The sequence below is a fragment of the Lonchura striata genome, chromosome Z, assembly GCF_046129695.1.
Source record: "Lonchura striata isolate bLonStr1 chromosome Z, bLonStr1.mat, whole genome shotgun sequence".
NCBI lineage: Eukaryota > Metazoa > Chordata > Aves > Passeriformes > Estrildidae > Lonchura > Lonchura striata.
Genome location: NC_134642.1, coordinates 18,398,157 through 18,419,059, shown reverse-complemented (window position 1 = coordinate 18,419,059; position 20,903 = coordinate 18,398,157). Strand labels below are relative to the sequence as shown.

Here is a 20,903-nt window from a genome sequence, read left to right as displayed (position 1 = left end):
TTGTTGCCTTCTGCTAACAATAGGAACTGAATGGCCCCTCACCCTACAAGTTTGGAGTGCCATAAAAAAAAACAAAAGTATTTTATTGATGGATACAGAAATACCCATACAGAATATGCATACAGAAAGATGGGTGAAGTGATTTCATGGTGTTAGGGGCCCTGTGAAGTATATTTCATAAAGTAGACTTTATGAAGACTTTATGGTGGCTGTCTTGACAACAATTCTGAGACAAGTTTTAGATGTATGAGCCTACTGATACTTAATAGTTATTGTAGTTAATATTTAATATAAAATGCTGCCATTCTTGATGGCCTGAAAATCCACTCAGAACATTTTTTCCTGCATATGTAGCCATACTTTCCATTGGTAAAATCTTCAAGAAAACATCTGGTGGCTTTGTCTTGACTGACTAATGAAGATTTGATACATATTCAATGTGAACACTCATATTGAAACTGGATTTTACAGGAAATATCAAACCAGATATAATTTCATTTCATACTATTAGAGGCACTCGTCATCTCTTTGAGTGCATAATTTGGAGTATAAATTAATATTTCTATTAAATAAAAGATCCCTTTGACTGTTAACTGCTGTGTAATTCAGTGTTAAAGAGATCACTAAACCCAGCTTCAGACAGCAGAAAAATAATCACCATACCATGACATCATGTTAGATTTCAATATCTGCTTTGTAGTATTGTGCAACATACTGCCATCTGCACATACTGTCACATATTGTGGATAGTTTCCTGATGCAATGCTCCTACCTATGCCTCTAAGGACCTGCACAGAACAATCTGTTTATTTCTATTCTGGACTACTTAATACTAGACAGTTTTTAGACCAAAACAAAACAAATTCATGCTTAGTTTTTTTTTCTTAAAGGAGCTCCTCCTTTTTGCCATGTCTTTTTGCTGGTTACCTTCCAAATTTCTTTTCTCACCTGCAGATCTTCCAAATTTCTCATCTTAACTGCAAATCTTCTACACTCTTAGTTCTTAGTTTGCATACTTACATTTCACTTTTGTCACCTTTACCCTTTTCTTTCAAATACTTCTCTTCTGTCCTCTAAACAATCCCTTTCTTTGTCAGGCCTAATTATGCATCTTCTGCCTATCCCTTTTTGGCATTGTCTTCTTTCCATAAATTCTCTCTAATTCAACATTTGTCTTTGAGACTCCATATCATTCATCCTTTCCCTTTTCCCCAGACTCTCCTAGTCCTCCTAACAGTCTCTTCACAATCCAGCTATCTATAGGTTTTCTTTTGCTGACATTTCTTCCTTCTTACCTAAATTTGTTAAGATGATGTGTAGAGAATTTTCCTCAGTCTTTGTAAAAACCCTTCATTTTAGAAATATTCACTACTAGAGTACCTCATTGGTTTTGTGCTGCTTCATATTTCAGTGAGTTCTTAAAAGTACAGATTTGTACTTAGATCATTTCAATGTGATTATTTGCTTAACTATATAGATTTCATGTAATAAAAACATCCACATAAACACTTGTTACTGGTACCTAGCACCTGTTCATTGGACAAGCAGATTAAGGAATGCCAGCTGATACAATTTTTTTGGATTTCAGGAAAGCTTTTAGTACCTTCTCTCATGGTATGTGTTTTTGGACAAAATGTCCAGCATACAGCTGGATAAATACATCATGTGATGGGTGAAAACTGGTTCACAGGTGAGACACAAGGGGTTATGGTAAATGGGATGACATCAGACTGGGGACCTGTCATTAGTGGGGTTCTGTAGGGCTTATGTGCTCTTCAACATCTTGGATTCAGGACTTGAAGGGATACTAACCATGCTTGCAAATGATAAAAATTGAGGAAGCTGTTGACTCCCTTAAAGGCAGGGAGGCCCTGCAGAGTTTCCTTGACAAATCAGGGGGCTGAACAATAAACAACCACAGGAAGTTCAACAAGAGAAAGTGCACCTGAGATAGGGCAACCTCTCAGGTGCTTGAGAGCAGAAAAGGACCTGGGCGAGCAAGCTGAACATGAGTCAGCAGCTCATGAGGGCCAAACATGTCCTGGGGGGAACTGGGCACCAAGGGGCATCCAGAGGGGCAAACATGTCCTGGGGGGCATTGGGCACAGAGGGGCATCCAGGGGGCATCACCAACCAGGGCCACTGTTAGAAGCCACAGTAGGAGGCATGTTGTCGTGGTAAGTTCTCACCAGGATGAACAAAGACACAAGTCAGGACTTCTTATGCTTTTACTGTAGACATGCCTTAATTCCAGCAATAAGACAACTATTTAGACTCAAAGACTGTTGTTTTACAAGCCTCTAAATTCTTACAATCTGCTTCCACAAAAGTGGTGGCTAACAAGCCCTTAATTTTGTACAGTACACTTATGTAGTTCTCACCTCCTAAAATAAATCCTTTAAAGGTGCTGGCTAACAAGCCACAGCACACGTCCACAGTCTCTCCACTCCTGCAATAAAGTTCAGTATGTAGTATGAGACAGAATGACAGCTGTGGTTTGATCAGACAAAGCAAGAGAGAGACAGAACAAAGAATATTGCCCCAGATTCCACGTTGTTCCTTCCATGTGGATGGTGCAGATCTGGGTGGTGTGACAAAGAAAGCAAAAGAGAAAGAGATGAAAAAGAGAGGATAGCAAAGGTCCTGACCTGCATCCTTTTATAGTTAACTTGGTGCATGCCTCTTATATGAATAAGATTTTTTGCACTGTTTTGTTTGCACATGCACAACCAGCCTGTGGTTTTTGGTCTGGCATTATTCAAAACACTAGACATTGATTTAAATCAGTAGTACAACTTCATCAACACTCTGAGTTCATCATGGTATTTTTCCAACTTGTTTACAAGCATGACAGAATTTAATCCTATTACTTCACACTATTTATGCACATGACTAAAAGCACATGTCTTAGGGAAGCAGTGCAGAAACAAAGCTTTATAGTTTAATTTATTTTAAATAGAAAGGCTGTTCAGTACTCAGCCTTTGTAAAGGCTTGAAATAATTCTGCTGTTTGATTTAAGTTTGTGAATGAAATGAGAAGTCTAATTAAAGTTACTTAAGATTATAACTCTCTCAGAAAATCAAGTGAATCATTCCTAAGGTCTACATTATTAGCCTTGTGGATCTGAGTCTATGTTGCAGTCAGCTGTACTGTCAACTCAGCTCATGAGTTCTCAGCATAAATTGAGAGCAATACAGTTCATGGGGATTTTTTTCTTCTGTTCTTAGCCAATTGTGGCATTGGCTAATTTTATTTCATTGCTCATTCACACTTACTATCTAAAAACTAAACTTTGTTCTCTTGAGATATTTAAAAGTGGATTGTCTTTCATGCTGAGCTACTTATCTGATTCTTGCCCATTGTGCTTAACTCCTGTCTGGCTAAATAAAGAGACTGCAGATTCTGGTCATTCATCACCACAGTTGAAAATGCTACTAGAAAATAGTTATGGTAGAATCATGGTTCAGGAGGTTGGTCTTTAACTGACTTCTTGTGCAGAATCTGTGCCTCTGCTTTCATGAAACTTATAAAAGTCAGGTTATACTCCATAGAATAACCTAAATTTATACTTCAGGTATGCCATCCTAAAGGCACAGTAAATCTCACTGAAGCCAAAAGACTTAGATGAAGTTCATATCAGTATTACAGAATTTGGTTGCTTTGTCCCTTTCTTGACCTATGCTTTTACAGAACAACTGACCTCTCTTAACTGTGAAACCCAAATTTAAGTAATGATGGCAATTGCTGCTGTGCTTGTGGGTATGTTGCCTTCAAGCTATGGCAGCTAACAAAAGTTTGCAGGATTTCATTGTACTGCAGTCAGACTGGTTGTCATTTGATTGCTTTTGCACTATTAAACTTGACACAAAATTGTTCTGTTTTCTCAGCTCAGAATGAGGATCTGGCCAGAAAGTAATTTCAGAAAGGAAAATTTTAATATTCAGATTTACTTGTCTTTGAAGAATTTTAATTCTTTGTCATTGTAGATATTTACAGATATCCAGGTTTTGTATTTGTTATTTTTAATAAATTCATTAGTCCTCTTATGATAAGGCACTGTCCCTAGAGGGCTTTAAGGATTTTGGAGCAGGATGTGAAACTGAGGTCATGCATGAAAACAGTGATGAAAAGAGACTCTGTGAGAAAAGGGTACAGTACTTAAAGGGACTATAAGAATGGATGGAGAACAGAGAACATCCCTGTTTGAGAGAGAGACAATGGAGCTGAGCATTCTGAATCAAGATGTTCTCTTGATCTCAGCAGATCAAGTATTATTGAGTACTGTATTCTGCTAGAGATAAATTCTTGATGTGAATCTTGGTGCAAGTGTTGGACCAACATATTTTTGTTTGTCTTTTTTTTTTTTTTTTTTTCTCCAAAAAGTCATTGGTTAATTCATGAATAGTTGCTTAGGGCCTGTGATAAATGGATTATCATGTCCGTGTCCCACATATATCCTTGTTTGGTGAAGTGAAGCTGACTTGCCTTGTAAAATAATTTTTCTAGCTAAAGGACATACAGAAGTTTTTGAGTACACTTTACAGAAATAAAGTGGAAAAACAGAGTGGAAATTTCCACTTGAATCTATATTTAAAGAAAACTATGCAATTATCAGTAATTGTTAATCTTAATTCTTTCTTTCTTGAATCTTAGATCAAGGAAGGTATAATCTGGAAGCTTTTATTCCTTCTAATTTAAAGAATTTGAATTTATTTAATTTAGGAATTATAGATTTAAATATAATTTATCAATAAATTTAATACAAATTAACAACTAGAAGGAGAATTTACAATTTTAGACATTCTGGAGTTTTTACATCAGGTGCTGGTATTGATTGCTAAGATTTGTAAAGATTATTCTTTAGGGAACAGCTTGCAATAGTTCTCATGCTTAATTTTCACACTGAGTTTGTGCATTATCAGTTCCAGAGGACAGCTTTCCCAGAAGATCATTTAACCACTTTACAAAGTGTTGTTTTTCATTTTCTCCTCAGGCTTCTATTTATAACGTGCTTCAAAGTATGATACCAGGCATCATAATATAATTCTAATTTATGCAGAAAACATTTCTTACCAGCTTTCTCAGTTCCTTTGTTAATAATATCCAGTTGGTGTAGATTTTTCCTGGCTTCATTCTTCCTTCTCATCTGTTTTGTGAAAAAAAAAAGTTTTATTATCTTGATAAAGGAAGAAAATACGTCCTTGTTCCTAGCAGTTTTATTTTCTATGTCATTAATTCCAATATCCACAATGAGAAGTGTCATATAATACAGCATCAGGTCTACAAAAGTGATGCTTTTGAACTCCACTTTCTACCTTTAATGGAGGGAAATCATGTTTTTCATCTATAGACTATGCAGGTTAACAAGTTTTTTATTTTGTTTTATTTTTCCCCTGGAAGAGACTTTCAGTCAGGTCAAATCAGTCAGACAGTCTGCCTGTCTCCATTCTTGCATCTTGCCTGAGGTGTGCCATTTTCTGCCTCTCTTGTAATCCTGAAGTTACAAGGTCTTTCTATCTCTGAAATATTTTGTGAGGTTTTTCTTCTAATTCTGTACAGAAAGTTAAAACTAATTAAAATTTTAGTTTAAGCATGATTTGAACATATGAAACAAGAACATATATTGAACTTTATCGAGCATGAAGGCATAATTTTTTGCTAGACTACAGCTGCAATAACCCATAATCTGAATAATTTCCATATTATATTGGATCTTATTTAGCATGACATTTAGTCTGTGGGTTCATTCACTGCTAAGTAAGCAGAGGAATGAAACATTCGGGCTTACCCTGAATGAGTGTTGAAACTATTAAAATTGTAGGTAAACAGGAGCAGTCTATTTTAAAGAGGTAGACCTAAATTCCATTCAAATTCAAAACATTTTGGAAGACATTTTCAGATTTGTGCCACTTATAGTCAGGAAAGACAGGAGTGTGCAGCTCCAGTAATTCCCAATTTGGGATCACCAGCAGGAGATAATGCATCAGAAATTATTTGAATATTTTGTTTCTGACAGAAATCTTGGGAAATATTTATTTACAATTTATTCTATTTTATAGCCAAAGAAACTCAATTTTCTTGCTTTGTGGAGGGAAAACAGTCATAGCTGTAGAATAAATCTGGAGCTGGTATCATCACCTTGACTCTTTTATGAAAGAGTTTGTGGAACCTCCACCATTTCTTGGGGTTGTAGACTTGTGCATGACAGATTGGCTGCATAAATATAGATCATACATTTCTGCTCAAAGAAATAACTTCTGTCAATTACTTCAACAAAACTTACTAAGGTGCAGATAACTATATTCAGCTAATTAACACTGCTTTGCCATTCAGCCAGCACTGAGATCTCACATAAGTGTCTTAGTTCTTTCTCTGGTCATCAATTAAAACAGCAGCAGTGACAAAAAGAATGGTTCCCTCAGTGCTTTGTCTTCCAACATGCATGTTGTCTGAGTTAAAAGCTGAGCACTGCATTGCTGAATCCAGCAGTATTCTGAGAATTGGTCCTTTTTTTTCCATTTCCATAAGCATGTCTGCCTTATTAGTGCAGACTAGTAATGTGACTTTCACTACAGCCAGTGCATCTCCTCGGCCTGGGCAGGCAGCATGTTCTAAGTCCCCACATCCTATGGCATACCCTGAGTTATATAGATTGCAGTTAGGAGCTGGCCTGATTCCTATGGGGCTCTAAGAATGGACATGTGTCTGTCTAGTAGACACAGCCAAAGTTCCTGTATAAGTCTTGTCCAAAACACCTGAGCCTCAAGCAAATAATGGTGTAGGTCCCATGTGCACACAAGTCTTGGATCCCGCTTCTTTTAACATTTTTAATTCTTATTCAGTCATGCAAAGGTTATTATTTCATGCATACACCATATAGAAAATTTCACTGTTTCTTGTATCTGACTTACATCATATGTTTTGTTACAATAAAACTCAATTATCTTTACATTTAATGGAGAAAATGAATATAGCAGTGATATTAATAGTCTTGATATTTTTTTTTCTTCTGTATTTAAAGGAAATGCAATGACTTCAACAAGAATGTTTGAGGAGCCTACTCAGGGTGTCTGATTGAGAATCCTCCCTGTCTGTCTCAGGTAGCACTGCCATATTTTGGGTGCCTGCAGCCAGCATCAGACCAGCTTTTAAATGCTGCTGTGTTAACCCCCGGGTCTCTCTACCTGATACAGATTTTCAGTCTTCTTTTATACTTCTTATCATGCAACATCTCTTGTTTTAAAAGAATAGTTATTCCCAAAGAGACCACCATGCCTCTTGACTCCACAAATGGCATATACTCATTTGTAAGTACCCATCTACTATTTGGCATGCAGCAAGCCCAGATTCATCAAATGAGCTGTGACATGGGATTATTCAGCCCCAGTACAACAGGACACAGAGAAATTCTGCCCTGTATTTTCACTCTCCTCTCTTTGCAGGCATACCAGGCAGCGACTATATCAATGCCAATTACATAGATGGATACAGGAAGCAGAATGCATATATAGCAACGCAGGGGGCACTGCCAGAAACCTTTGGTGACTTCTGGAGAATGATGTGGGAACAACAAGGTGCAACAGTCGTCATGATGACAAAACTAGAGGAGAGGTCCAGGGTAAGAAAAACTTATGCAAGGTTAATAATATTGTACCCGAGTTATCAGTAATGTAAGTGTTCTGTTTCCTTCATGTATGTTTGCCTGTCATCTTTATCTGTGAAAAACTGAGGGCTTATTTTTTTTAGGTTACCATGAGTCAAAAGTGTCTGCATGAAAATTACTTATATATAGGCAATCTTGCTTTCACTATGAAACTACTAAGTCATGACATTTATTTAATATTTTTTGATGTTCTGGAAAAAAATTAATTTGTTGATCACAATGATTTTGGGGGGTTGTTTTCTTTTTTAACAATGTTGGAAATCTTATTGAGGTGACCAAAAGAATTACATCCCCAGTAGTAATAAGAATATGATTGCGTCATCCTGTTGTGAGGAAGTTAATGTATGTCAGCAGCATTCAGTTATCAGTTTTAAATGGTATAACTTCAGCATTATTTAACATCAGTGAGGATTTGAGGATTTGGATTTGCTTGAGAAACATTTTTTTTTTTTTTTTTTGGGCACATGCTGGTAGCTAGGAAAATTGCAACAGCACGTGCAATAACAGAATAAAAAATTATCTGTGGTATTTCAAATTCAATTTTGCATACCAAACTAAAATTAGGAAAGTAAAGCACTGAAACATGGATATTTTTCTGATAATAGCATGACACTGTCCAAATAATATATTCTATTATTAGAAAAGTTATAATAAAATATGTGCTATATGTAAAGGGAAATAAAAAATAGTAATTAGGGTTTTTTATAAGAAAATGAAAGTGATAGAAAGTGTAGTAACAGATCATTGTGTGTTGTATGAAGATTTAATAGTGGGTCCGTATTTGGTGACACTCATCAATTTTAAAAGTGGATGTTAATGGAAAGGAGGGAGTAAACGGGAAAAAAAAAAAAAAAAACAGAAGATATGAAGAACACAAAGATGGGGAGAAAGAGAAATAAGAAAAATCATTGTCAGCAGTCAATCAGGAAGACAAACAAGTATTTAGCCCTCAATAGTGGTTCCTCTATCAAAATTTTTCTACAGCAAGAGTATTTTGTGTCAAAAGGTACTTGAAGTCCTCATGGGTTGTTTGGGCTCATGATGCTGTTACCATTACTAGGAGCACACACTGGTTGGGGAGAGTGCTGCATAGCTGGTTCACTGCTGTTTTCTGTAAACACGTTTATGCGGCCTATATCATAAGCCAGAAACTTCAACCAAATGCAAAAATTAGAAACTGGGAGAAAAAAGTGGTGATTCTAATATCAGTAGTCATCACTTCCCTTGGGACCCTGCCAACAACAGTAGAGGGTTTTCAAATTCAAGAGGTGAATAAAATAAACAGGAGTGTCACAGAAAAAACACTGCTGGAAGCAATCTGAGGTACTCTGTCCTAGGAGCTTGTGTGAAGAGGCAGGAAGCTGCAAGTGGGAAGCAGGCTGCAGGACTGCAGGTGGAAGGTAGAAAAAGCTAAGGTATCAAGGCTCTGTGCAATGATTTAAAAAATGCCATAAAAATATGGGAGATCAAGAAAAGTTCAGTAATATAGAAAGACATTATGGAGGAGGACAGAAGATTTATCATCCAGACTGGTTTTAAATCAATATAGGTATATAACAGAGGTAACTGGATAATAGTTGGTATTTCAGTAGTTCATGGATGAGCTCCATTTCAAAAGGAAAATATTTCAGCATGTGTCAGCTTGGAACAGGGCGGAGTGCACCACATAGCCTAATGCTATACTGTGTTGGCATTGATGTCTTTTTTATATGCTTGGATACCTATAATTGCAATGATTACATAACATGAACCTCTTGGCAGCAGTCATTCCCTTCTGGAGGCTTACCAAAACATATATATTTATTCTTTTACCCTTTCTGTCATTTCTATAAGTAGAGTAGGCTTTTTGCAGTTCAAGCAATGTATACAATTCTAATTATAGAGTCGCTTCCCACATGTAACTTCAACCTACATTAACACCACTGCTTTTACATACCTGTTGGCAATTAGTACATAGCAGAGGGTAATTTTAGCAGAATTTTTAGTTTTATCTTGGGTCTACAGACCTTGTCTAGTCCAGGCACTGCCTGTTTGGAATTGAGGAAATGTAATTTTGCCCATTTCCTCACTAATTAATTCTTTAAAGTTACTGGTAAATGACACCAGAGCAAAGAAAAAAACAGTTCCTAATAAGCAGCCCATTGCAAAAGGCATACTTAAGCACTTGAAAGTTTATCTTAATACTGCAGGCCACAGACAGTCACTGTCTAGAAGGATGTTTTGATGTAGCTAAATGAAATTCTTCTCATTCTCTCCAATAATTGCCTAGCAGAGTTTTAAGCTAACTCTAGCCTTTGTTGGCTGCACCCTAAAAAAACACTGATCAGAATAATAATCACTTCCATAAGTGATTAGCATTCAGAAGCAATACATTCTGTAAGTGGAATGTGAAACTAGACATTCTAGTCAATGAATTGCTCATGCATTCACTGCTTATATTTGTGTAATTTTTGTGCATAATTTAACGCCTTCTATGTTCATAGGCTGAATTTGATGCATTCCTTGGAGTGCGTTACATACCAGCTATCCAGTATGTAACTCAGCTCCCAATCTCAGAGTCAGCAGCTTTGTGAAATGGCATACCAGTTACCTCTTCTCATACTGCATGTAATGTAATTAATGGGATTGATGGTGGGGCAGCAGTGGGAATCCTTGTGCAGGAAAAAAAACCCAACATTGCTATTTTTCTCTCGTTGCTATCATTTTTATATAGCATATTCTTGTAGCAGAAAAACAAGTGAAATTTCAAACATAAAATATAAGCACTGTTACATATTATTATGGATGAAGAGCTTTGCTAATTTTGTTTCTTTTTCTCCTTTGATTCTGTTTTGATTGCTTTTGTGTCTTGGCAGCCTGATCATTATTCCTGCTGCAAGGCAAGATTGTTTCTCCCTCTGACTTTCTGCTTTCCATTTCCATGTCGTCATTTCTGTTTAGCTAGCTTTCTTTCATTATGTAGTCCTGCAACCTGGTATCAGACTTTATAACCTGGACTGCATAGATAAAGATGAGGCTTTTAATTGAATTTGCAGAAAGAAATTTGGTTCATTAGCATGTGTAAGATGTCTGAGTGACTTCAGATTTCAGAATGCTCATATTTTACAGCTGAGTAGATCAAATGAAGATGTTACAGTGAATTCATTATTCATTTGTTTGCCTATAAGGAAGCTGCAGGAAAAAAAGGTCTTTCACTTATAACCTTTCATACTTAGTTGGTTTCATATTAAATGTCATCACCTGAATTTCCCTTGACCTAAACCAGACTCCAAGAGAAAGTCAGTCTGATCATTCATGAAAATAATTTGTATCAAAAAGGATTATGCACATTGGCAGTGCATTGAACAGTGTTAGTAGCATTTTTGTCACAGGTACAAGTTTAATCATAGTGAAATAAAAGAACAATATTGAAGGTTGTAAATTAGAGATTAAGAAAAGCAGTTGTGTGTTATACTAAGGAAACATAGGAAACATATAAAACTTTAATGTGTGGTACCTCTCTTTCCAACTTCTCTGTCTCTTCCTCCACCCCAAGTAGTACAGATTAAATTTTGTTGTTGTTGCTGAGTTTTGGGTGGGTTTTTTTGCTCTTCTCAACTAATTGGATGTTCTGAGTACTCATGTGCTGTAGTAAATTTTGTGAATGATCAGATGAAAAATCTCTATAGAAAAACATAACGTTGCCTCTGACAAGAAATATCTAGTCCTTCCTCCTTTTTCAGGGTAGGATACTGTTGTAGATTGTCTGCTTGCAAAAGGATTCAGTCCTTTCCTTCTTTGCTTTGTTGTTCTGTTTTTGAATACATTTGCTGTGCTATCTTGGAACTGATAGAAAATACTTTCCTCCTTAACTTCATTATAATATTTTCTGTATTGTGACCCAATTGCCTAGTTTAAAATCTTTTGACAAAAAACCCAGTCAGGTCAAAGCTAAATAAAAATATAATGACACTATCAAGTACTCAAATATTAGAAGCCAAATAACAGTATAATGTCAATATCAAGTTGATATTGAGCCAGATTCTGAACTTCATTTCTGATCAGGAAGACTTTATTTTTCTTAGTGATACTATAAGCTTCATTCAAATTTGCTAATGACTAAGTGAATACATAAGGGAACTACATTTGTGGCATTCTGTTAGCCTGATCCAAACACCTATTTGACTGTCATGAAATGGATATCATCATCATCAATATTATAAGCAAAAAATATCTAAAACCCCATACACGTAGAATAATCATCTTAGTTTGTCAAGGTTTAACATCCTGAGTCTTCATTGGGAAGGGGGAGATCAGTAGAAAATTGATGTATCCTCTCTCAGATTTTATTCCCCATTATTGATGCACATGTGATTATTTGCATGGGTCCTGTATTTATTCCATAAGAACATCAAAAGCTAGTTGAAAGTCCTTGGCCTTACCGTGTCTCAACTTGTCACTGATGCCTGAGAGAGTCAGGAGAGATGGTACTGTCACAATAAAAGGTAAAGGGACTTTTCCTGGTATTGCTGAAATACTAAATAGGATCTCCTGTTATTCCAAGTGTCAAGCATCAGAACACTTGTGTCCAAATATTTCAAGAAAATTGCTATAGATTTATAGACTATTCCATGCATAATAAAACTGGAAAATGGATGACAGTAGAAATAGGTAGGTAAAATAATTCTTTGGGGTTTGTTTTGTTTAGTGGATTGATTGGGTTTTTTTAAGGCGATAAAATAAATTAAATCAGGGAAGGTTTATTCAAGTTGAAATAGGACAAAACGCACAATGAGTAGAAAATGCACTTGTACATTGGGACACCTTAGTAAAAACAGCTTAGAAACAGACGTTGGCAGGCTAAGATTTCTAAGTCTTGCTATAGATAAGGAAAAAATTAAGGCAGGTCTGGGAAAAGCACTACATTTTTTTTCTCAAAATGTGCATGTTGCTAAGAGTTGTCTTGAATCCTCATTTGCTGATGGCAGAGTAGGAACTGATATCTAATCTATCTGACTTCATATTAAGACAAAGCAAGAGTACCTGCACCACAGTAAGTAATAAACACAGAAAACTATGAATGCAGTTTTCTTTCCTGTATGAAATGGATGTAGCAGACTTTTATGCGATTGTAATGAAGTTAGTTTTCCATTTGTTGCGCAGGGCTTCTGCAGCAAATTTCAGATCTTTCCTCCTAAGTATGTTTGGGTAATACTGGAGGTATTACCTATCAAAATACTGCATCAAAAATAAGTGGCAATTAGACATTTTCACTAAAGGAATAGAGAAGTCAGCAGGAGGTACACTTAAAAATTAATTTAAGAAAATTGTCAATACAGTCCCAAGTGCACCTGTATTCTATTGTATTTAGGCAAAATGTAATTGATTTTTGCAGAAAACTTTCACTAGTGTTTCATATTGGGCAGCACAGCTGTGTAAAAATGTGGGTTTTTTAAAGTTGTGAAATATATTTATATAAGAAAATATAAAAAGAAATTTTAGCTATGCTTTGTAGCAACCAAAAAAATCATGTCTTTAAGCTGCAAGTGGTAAGTTAGCATATAAGTCAGCAGATAGTAGATAGGACACATTGCAGATGGCATTTTTTCATAATAAATGTATCATTTTATTAAAGAGGAATTAAATGTGCAATTTTATCATTGTTAATTCCCTACTTTTAATGGCAAACCAATACCTTCTGTACCAATAATGTACTGTCTGTCAAAATTTTCACTTCTTTAGTGTTTGCTGAATGCTATGATATGAGTCACATGAAGAATGAATGAGAGAACTGGGGGAAAAAAAGAACACAAAATCAAGTACACCATGTGTTCACCAGATTTACAAAAATAAAAATGTGTAGGTTTGTACTGGGGTTTTTTTCACTGTAAGAGAATGCCATGGCTACAGTCCAAGAATTCCTACACCGTCTTATGAGGTAGAGTCACCAGTTGTAATGTCAGAATTGTAAAACGCAGTCATGACTGTTTATTATGGAAGGATTCTCAGAGGCACAAGGACAGGAACATGATCAGCTCTCAGTTTCTATGACTGAAATATACTCAGTCAAAGATGCTTAATGCATGCAAGAATCTAATGCAATAAAGCTTAGAGTTTCTTTTTCTAGGCACATTTCAGGTAGAAGAGCTGTGCCAAGGTGCCTCAACTAAAATTCAGACTATTGATATCCAGGAAAATAGCTGTGAAAATGCCATACTATAAGTAGGGTTAATTTTGCTTTTACACACTAAATAGGCTTAAAGTCAGGTTACTTCAGCTTGTATACACTTGAAATTGAGAACATACAGAATTAATGTCCCATGTGAAAAGATATTGATAAATCAGAGAAAATCTAGAAGGGTACAGTAATGATCAAATGCTTGAGAAATAGTAAAAATTATTTTTATTTATTTTATTTATGAGACAGTGAAGGAAACCACAGTAGTCTTTCAGCATATGAAAGGCTGTTAAAAAACTCCCTGCCTTTGGAGTTTTAAGGAGGAGGAAATAAGCTATGCAGCAAAGATTATTTATATTGAACTCTTAAATGACTTCCAAAATGTAATGTCAAGAATAGAGCAAGCTTTGTAGGATACTGTTTGCAGTCTCTACCCTTACAAGTTTTCAAGAACTGTTTGCATCAGAGTTTTGCCTGAAATGGTCTTGAGCTCCAATACCTGGTATTGCCAAAAATATTTTTCAAGGCAACCACTATTTTTTTGTGTAATCATTCTGTGTGCTTTCTTTTAGCTGTTAGGGTAAACTGATGGTTTTCTATAAAAATATAACTTTCCTGAAGCAAGTGTATAGCAAGTTGTTTAGTCAAAACCATATTCTAACTCTCTAATTTGAATTTATTTTCTTAATTCCTTTGCTTTGTGCTTGAGGTAAGACATGTACTACTACCTCATAAAATTCTTCTTTTAATACAGACAGAGGAACTATTCCACATGTAGAAAATGCCCATTGACATTTTGGGTTAGAATATAAAAAATTCTGTGTATTTGTTTTCAAAATTGAGTGAATGTAGAATCTTAGAATCATTACGTTTGGAAAAGACCTTCATGAAATCCAACTTTCTACCAAGTACCAAATGTCCATTCGTTTTTGAACATTTCCAAGGATGGTGACTCTCCCACTTCCCTGGGAAGCCTGTTCCAATGCTTAACCACTTTTTCAGTGAAGAAATTTTTCCTGATATACAACCTGAATCTCCCCTGCTGCAGATGGAGACCTTTTCCTCTTCTCCTGTTGCTGGTTGCCTGGAAAAGGAGATCGACGCCTTCCTCCCAACAACCTCCTTTCAGGTAGTTCTAGAGCACAATAAGGTACCCCCAGAACCTTCTTTTCTCCAGACTGAACAACCATTGTATCCTCAGCCACTCTTCATAGGACTTAGAGACCCTTCACCAGCTTCACCCTCTCTGGACACATGATGAGTTCATGTTTGGTTTACCACTGTAGTGTATTACTTCAGCGCATGGTGTTCTGTCAAGCAATTTGAGGCTTGAAAATGTCAGAGAGTGGATTTAGTATTGTTTATCAAAAAGTTATCCTACTTTTCCTTATTTAGCAGATTATGGTGAAAAACTCAAGGCCAGTTGTCCTCTATGGCAAGCAACAAATCAGGAAAATTTAAGTTCTTCTAGCTGTCTCTGAAAAATAATATTATTGTTTACATTTGCATAATTTGCAGAGCTTTTCATGTGTTCTAAGGAAGTTAATGGATACAGATGGATACTGAGGTTGCTAATCAATACTTTTGCTAGGGGATTTTTCTGGCTCATGTTACAGGAACTGTATGAAATACATTTATGAGATAAAGAATTTCATCTAGCTATAGAAAGATTACCTTGACTTGAAGTTGCATTCAAAAATCAAAATCCAGACTGAGACCTCTAGGTCCACAAAATACCTTCCAATGCACCTTTTCATGTATTAGTTCTGTTTCAAGTGAACCAAAGACACAATAATAATAGAAATTTTTTGATCTGATGTTTCTTTCTTTTGATCCTTTTGTTTAACTGATATTTTACATAATATTCATATCATCCTGAAAAGGTAGTTCTCTTTTATGGAAAATAGTAGATCTTCATTACAGCACTTGAATAGCAGGCTGAAATGTTCAATATGTTCTTCATCCTGTAATATCTTATTCAGTGAACGGATTATTCAGGCTGTACCAAGTGATCAGCCCTGAGTACAAGAGGATGAAACAAAAAGTAGTCAGCACATTCAGTTTTCCAGTCAGTCCATTCATTTAAACTTTTTCAAGACGTTTTTGGAAAATCTTGCTGAACTTAACTGTTTGACAGACTCATCCTTCAAAATGAATTACTTAAAACCATGCCTTCCCTGCTGTTAGAAAAAGCTCAAAAAAGACATCTCACATTGATATCAGCAATACAATTTTGAACTGTTCTTTTCTTGTAAAGATGAAGATGAAAATTGAGATAGAGAACACTTTTAAATGTGCCTAATATTCCTTTCAATATCTGTTTCTATTTGTTTTTATAACCATACCACACTCTTTCATAAGAATCAGAATGAAAAAATTCTGGGGATAGTCTCTTTAATTAATTATCTTTCAGTGTTAACTGTTAACCTATTAACCATAGCTCAGAAATTCCAGAAAGTAAGGGTGTAATGAGGGTGTATTTGAAGCCTTAGTAGAGGAGTAAAATTTGTTATTAATTGATTAGCCTATTCTTTATTTGTGTTGCCTCCAAATTCTTATTGGAATATTTCTTGGGGCTACTGTACTTAAGACCAAAATTTAAAACTTATTTGTGACTATGAATTTATATTTTAGTCTTTCATTTAGACCTAGACTGAAGTCAATGAGTGACACTAGAGCAAATCTTGTCCAAATAAAATCAAAAAACATGTCTGTACTCTGATGTTCTTTCTTTTATCTTTGCATTATAATCTCAAATACTATTGTCAATGTCTTTAAGCTTTAGAGACAAATCAGACTAATCATTACATGGCAAGGCATTGCTGGAAAAAGAAAATGGCTTCAGAGTAACAACTGTTTGGAGACAAAATATTAGCTGAAATGTCTGTGGCAGTAAATTAGCCTGATAGTGTTTGAGACAGGGTCCACCGCCACTAATTGGCACTACTGTTCTTATTGCATAATTATTATTAACATTTATTATTTTTCTGTTTTTGAAGGAAGATCATCTGAAAATACTATAGAAAATTCAGTCTGCAAGTCTCTTTTTAGTAAGAGAACCATGGCAAGAAATTATGTATTACTGATATTTTGTATTCTATAGTCAGCATGATTAATACACTGTTCTTCCAGCAAATCATGTGCTATATATATCTGCCTTACCCTAATTTTCTGTCTCTTTCCTGATCTTTTTTTGTTTTGTCCTTATAATCTTAGATGGCTTAAAGCAGCTGGTTCATTTGTTAAGAATCACCTGAAGGAGCTTTTCAGCATGAATGATGGAACTTTATACTGGAAAATTACTTCTCTACCCTTGAATGTCAGGAATCTTTGTATTCATATGTTCATATGGAAATACACTTCCTTCAGCTCTCTTGATGCATAGCAGCATGTTCTCTAGTGTCTATGACTTGTTGAAGTGTGAATATCCACGAATATTAGGAACTCTTTAGCTGAAACCCTTCAAGTCTGAAAATGTCTCATGCTTCTCATTTGTAATGAAAAAGGATGCATTTACATTTTTTTACAACTTTGCTTTCAGTGAATACTTGTACTTCCATAAAGAGAAAGGATTTGCATGGTCTGAGTGGAAGAAATACAGAGAAAGAAAATATGTGCATGTTTGAGAGGCAAGTTAAGAGAATGTGCCTACAATTAGTTATATATACATCTACTTCTATGGTACTTAAAAAGTTTTCTTAATGTATTTAGTCATTTGAGAGCTACTCTGATTTCATATGTAGTGGTTTTGGCACTGTACAACTTATGATCATGGGTTGAGTGATGGTGTCAGAGAGCAGAATGGTCCCCCTGTTTTCCAGGAGGAGGCAGTCAGAGACCTGCTGAGGCACTTGGATATTCATAAATCCATGGGACCAGATGGGATCCATCCCAGGGTGATGAGGGAGCTGGCCGATAAGCTTGTGAAGCCACTCTCCATCATTTACCAGCAGTCCTGGTTCACTGGTGAGGTTCCAGATGACTGGAAGCTGGCCAGTGTGACACCCATTCACAAAAAGAGTGGGAAGCAAGACCCTGGTAATTTTAGGCCAGTCAGCCTGACCTTTGTACCCAGTAAGATTATGGCACAGTTTATACTGAGTGTCATCACACAGCACTTACAGGATGGACAGGGTATCAGACCCATGGGTTTATAAAAGGTAGGTCATGTTTGACCAACCTGGTCTCCTTCTATGGCCAAATGACCTGCCTGGTGGATGCAGAAAAGGCTGTGGATGTTGATCATTTGGGCTTCAGCAAGGCCTTTGGCACTGTCTCCCACAGCACACTGCTGGAGAAGCTGCAGCCCACGGCTGGGACAGGAGCACTCTGTGCTGGGTTCAGAACTGGCTGCATGGCCGGGCCAGAGAGTGCTGGTGAGCAGTGCTGCATCCAGCTGGGGCCAGGCACCAGTGGTGTCCCTCAGGGCTCTGTGCTGGGACTGGGTCTGTTCAATGGCTTTATTGATGACAGGGATGAGGGGATTGAATCATTAGTAAATTTGCAGATGACACTAAGCTGTCAATCTGTTGGAGGGTAGGAGGGTTCTGCTGGGAGACGTGGAATGGTTGGATGGATGGACAGAGTCTAATAAAATTAAGTTTAACAAGTCCAAGTGCCAAGTCCTGCATTCTGGCCACAATCACATCCTGCAGGCTGGGGATGGTGTGGCTGGACATTGCCCAGGCAGAAAGGGACCTGGGGGTGCTGGTCAGCAGCCGACTGCACATGAGCCAGCAGTGTGCCCTGGTGGCCAAGAAGGCCAAGGGCATACTGGCCTGTGTTAGGAATAGTGTGGCCAGCAGGAGCAGGGAGGTCATTCTTCCCCTGAACTCAGCACTGGTGAGGCCACACCTTGAGTGCTGTGTCAGTTCTGGTCCCTCAGTTTGGGAAGGACGTTGAGACCCTTGAGCACATCCAGAGGAGGCAACAAGGCTGGTGAGGGGCTTGGAACACAAACCCTGTGAGGAATGGCTGAGGGAGCTGGGGTTGTTTAGCCTGGAGAAAAAGAGACTCAGAGGTGACCTTATCACTCTCTACACTCCCTGAAAGGTGGCTGTGGTCAGGGGGAGGTTGGTCTCTTTCTCCAAGCAGCAATTGACAGAACCAGAGGACACAGTCCTAAGCTGCACCAAGGGAAATATAGGTTGGATATAGGGAAAAAGTTTTTTACAGAAAGGGTGATAAAATTCTGGAATGGTCTGCCTGGAGAGGTGGTGGAGCCACCATCTCTGGTGTTTTAAACATCTCTATGTTTAAAAGCAGACTGGATGTGCCACTCAGTGCCATGGTTTAGTTGAGATGTTAGGGCATGGACTGGATTCTATGATATTTAAGGTCTATTCCAACCTAATGATTCTGTGTTTCTGTGATTCTGAGATAGTGAAAGTAGTGATAAAGTGTATGCTTTTCAGTACTCGTAGTTACATTTTTCTTTTAAAAATACCACTCTTAAATCACCAATGAATTATTTCACACTCGTGTCTGCTTTATTCATCTTGCCATCTTTAGTCACAGGCAAGAGAACAATAGATAATTACTAGTGAAAGCTGTTCTTATATACTGATAGTGGCACAGAAAAACTCTCACTGGGTGCAGGCGAATACAGTCTACTAGGGAAAAGATCAACCCTTGGAACTCGGAGCTACATGGATAAGAAAAAGATGAGGATAGAAAATGGAAACTGCATGGATAGAAAAATACTATGATGTGAGGGCTCATCAAAGGTATATTAGAAAATAACTGTGACAATAAAAATACCATAATTGTATCTCTGGGGAGGGCTAGTATTATCACCACCATACTTTGCCACAATATTTTTTTTCCAAATAATTTACAGAAACAAGGGAGAAATGGCTCTTACTACAGAGAAATTAAACACAGGCAAAAAAGCTAAAGCAAGAACACACTTGGCAAAACATTTCAAAATTGACTTCTTGACATTTAGTGTTAAATTTTGGATGACTCAAGAGGGTTGAGATTTGTCTTCTGAAAACAACATAGAATATGTAACCTCTCTCACTTCAAGAGCTGAAGACTGGGATCTTAACATTGAACAAAATATTTGGAAAGAGCTCTGTCTCAGAAATTAGTATCTTACCAATTAACTTATCTGGTCCTCTGCTACCAGTGAAGTCCAATAGAAAACATTGTTTGATCTCTCAGGAAGATAAAGGACTCTAAATTGTTAGGAGTATTGGGAATATAAGGTTTATGATCACTGAGCAAACAAGGGTAGGAGGCACATAAGGACACATCTCTGAAGACGACCTCTTGATCTGAGAGAAATCAATAGGCAAAAGGGACAGAAGATGTAGTTCAATTAACTTATTCATCATGTTCTCTTCCAGAAGGTCAAATCCACATCAACCTGAAATCAGATTTTCTTTCTAAAAGAATTGATACTTATTTTCATCAGTTTCTACTTTCAAATAATATATATACTACACTACAAATCAAGTTTCTTATTGTGCACTTACTGTCTACTTTCAGCAGCAATTCTCTGCATCATGTAGCTCTCACAGAAAGTGATATGGTATAATTCAGTTATAGAAAGTGATATGGTATAACTCAATTATACCATAACTGAAGTTTATATTAGATAAATTAGTACAATTAAAAAAAACAAAAACAAAAACAAAAACAAAAACAAAAACAAAAACAAAAACAAAAACAAAAACAAAAACAAAAACAAAATTTCCACCAAAAGGAGAGTGCACATTTATTTTTTCTTTATTTAACTGAAAAATACCCTTCTAAGTCTGAGTAAATTCTTGATATTAGCTTACAGAATAAAAATAAAAATAACATTTTCTGTCATTTTCAAGCTGGTCAAAATTTGTTAGCAAACTGCAAGCTGTTTAATTTTTCAGGAATTGTTTCTGTAAGCTGGTACTGTTTCTATAAGCATTTATATGTGAGATCTGCATGGTGAAGAAGAGAATAACATTTAGGCATGCAAAGGCACAGGTACACTTTTCTCTCTTAATTTAAAAAATCATTTTTATTAATTTGAAAAACCTTCAAAATTACCCCAGTTTTAGTCAGAGTAAACCTGCAGTTGCTAAGATTACAAATTACAG

At 36.5% G+C, this 20,903-nt stretch overlaps 1 protein-coding gene across 44 annotated transcripts in view; it reads left to right on the top strand.

Annotated features, from left to right (window-relative positions):
* PTPRD (protein tyrosine phosphatase receptor type D) overlaps positions 1–20,903 on the top strand; it is a 1,155,761-nt gene that overhangs the window by 1,094,891 nt on the left and 39,967 nt on the right. For all 44 annotated transcript variants that reach the window (XM_077790475.1, XM_077790477.1, XM_031507373.2 and 41 more), the window contains one exon: positions 7,444–7,619. In XM_077790475.1, the coding sequence (XP_077646601.1) occupies positions 7,444–7,619 (176 nt within the window). The remainder of the gene's footprint in view (positions 1–7,443; positions 7,620–20,903) is intronic.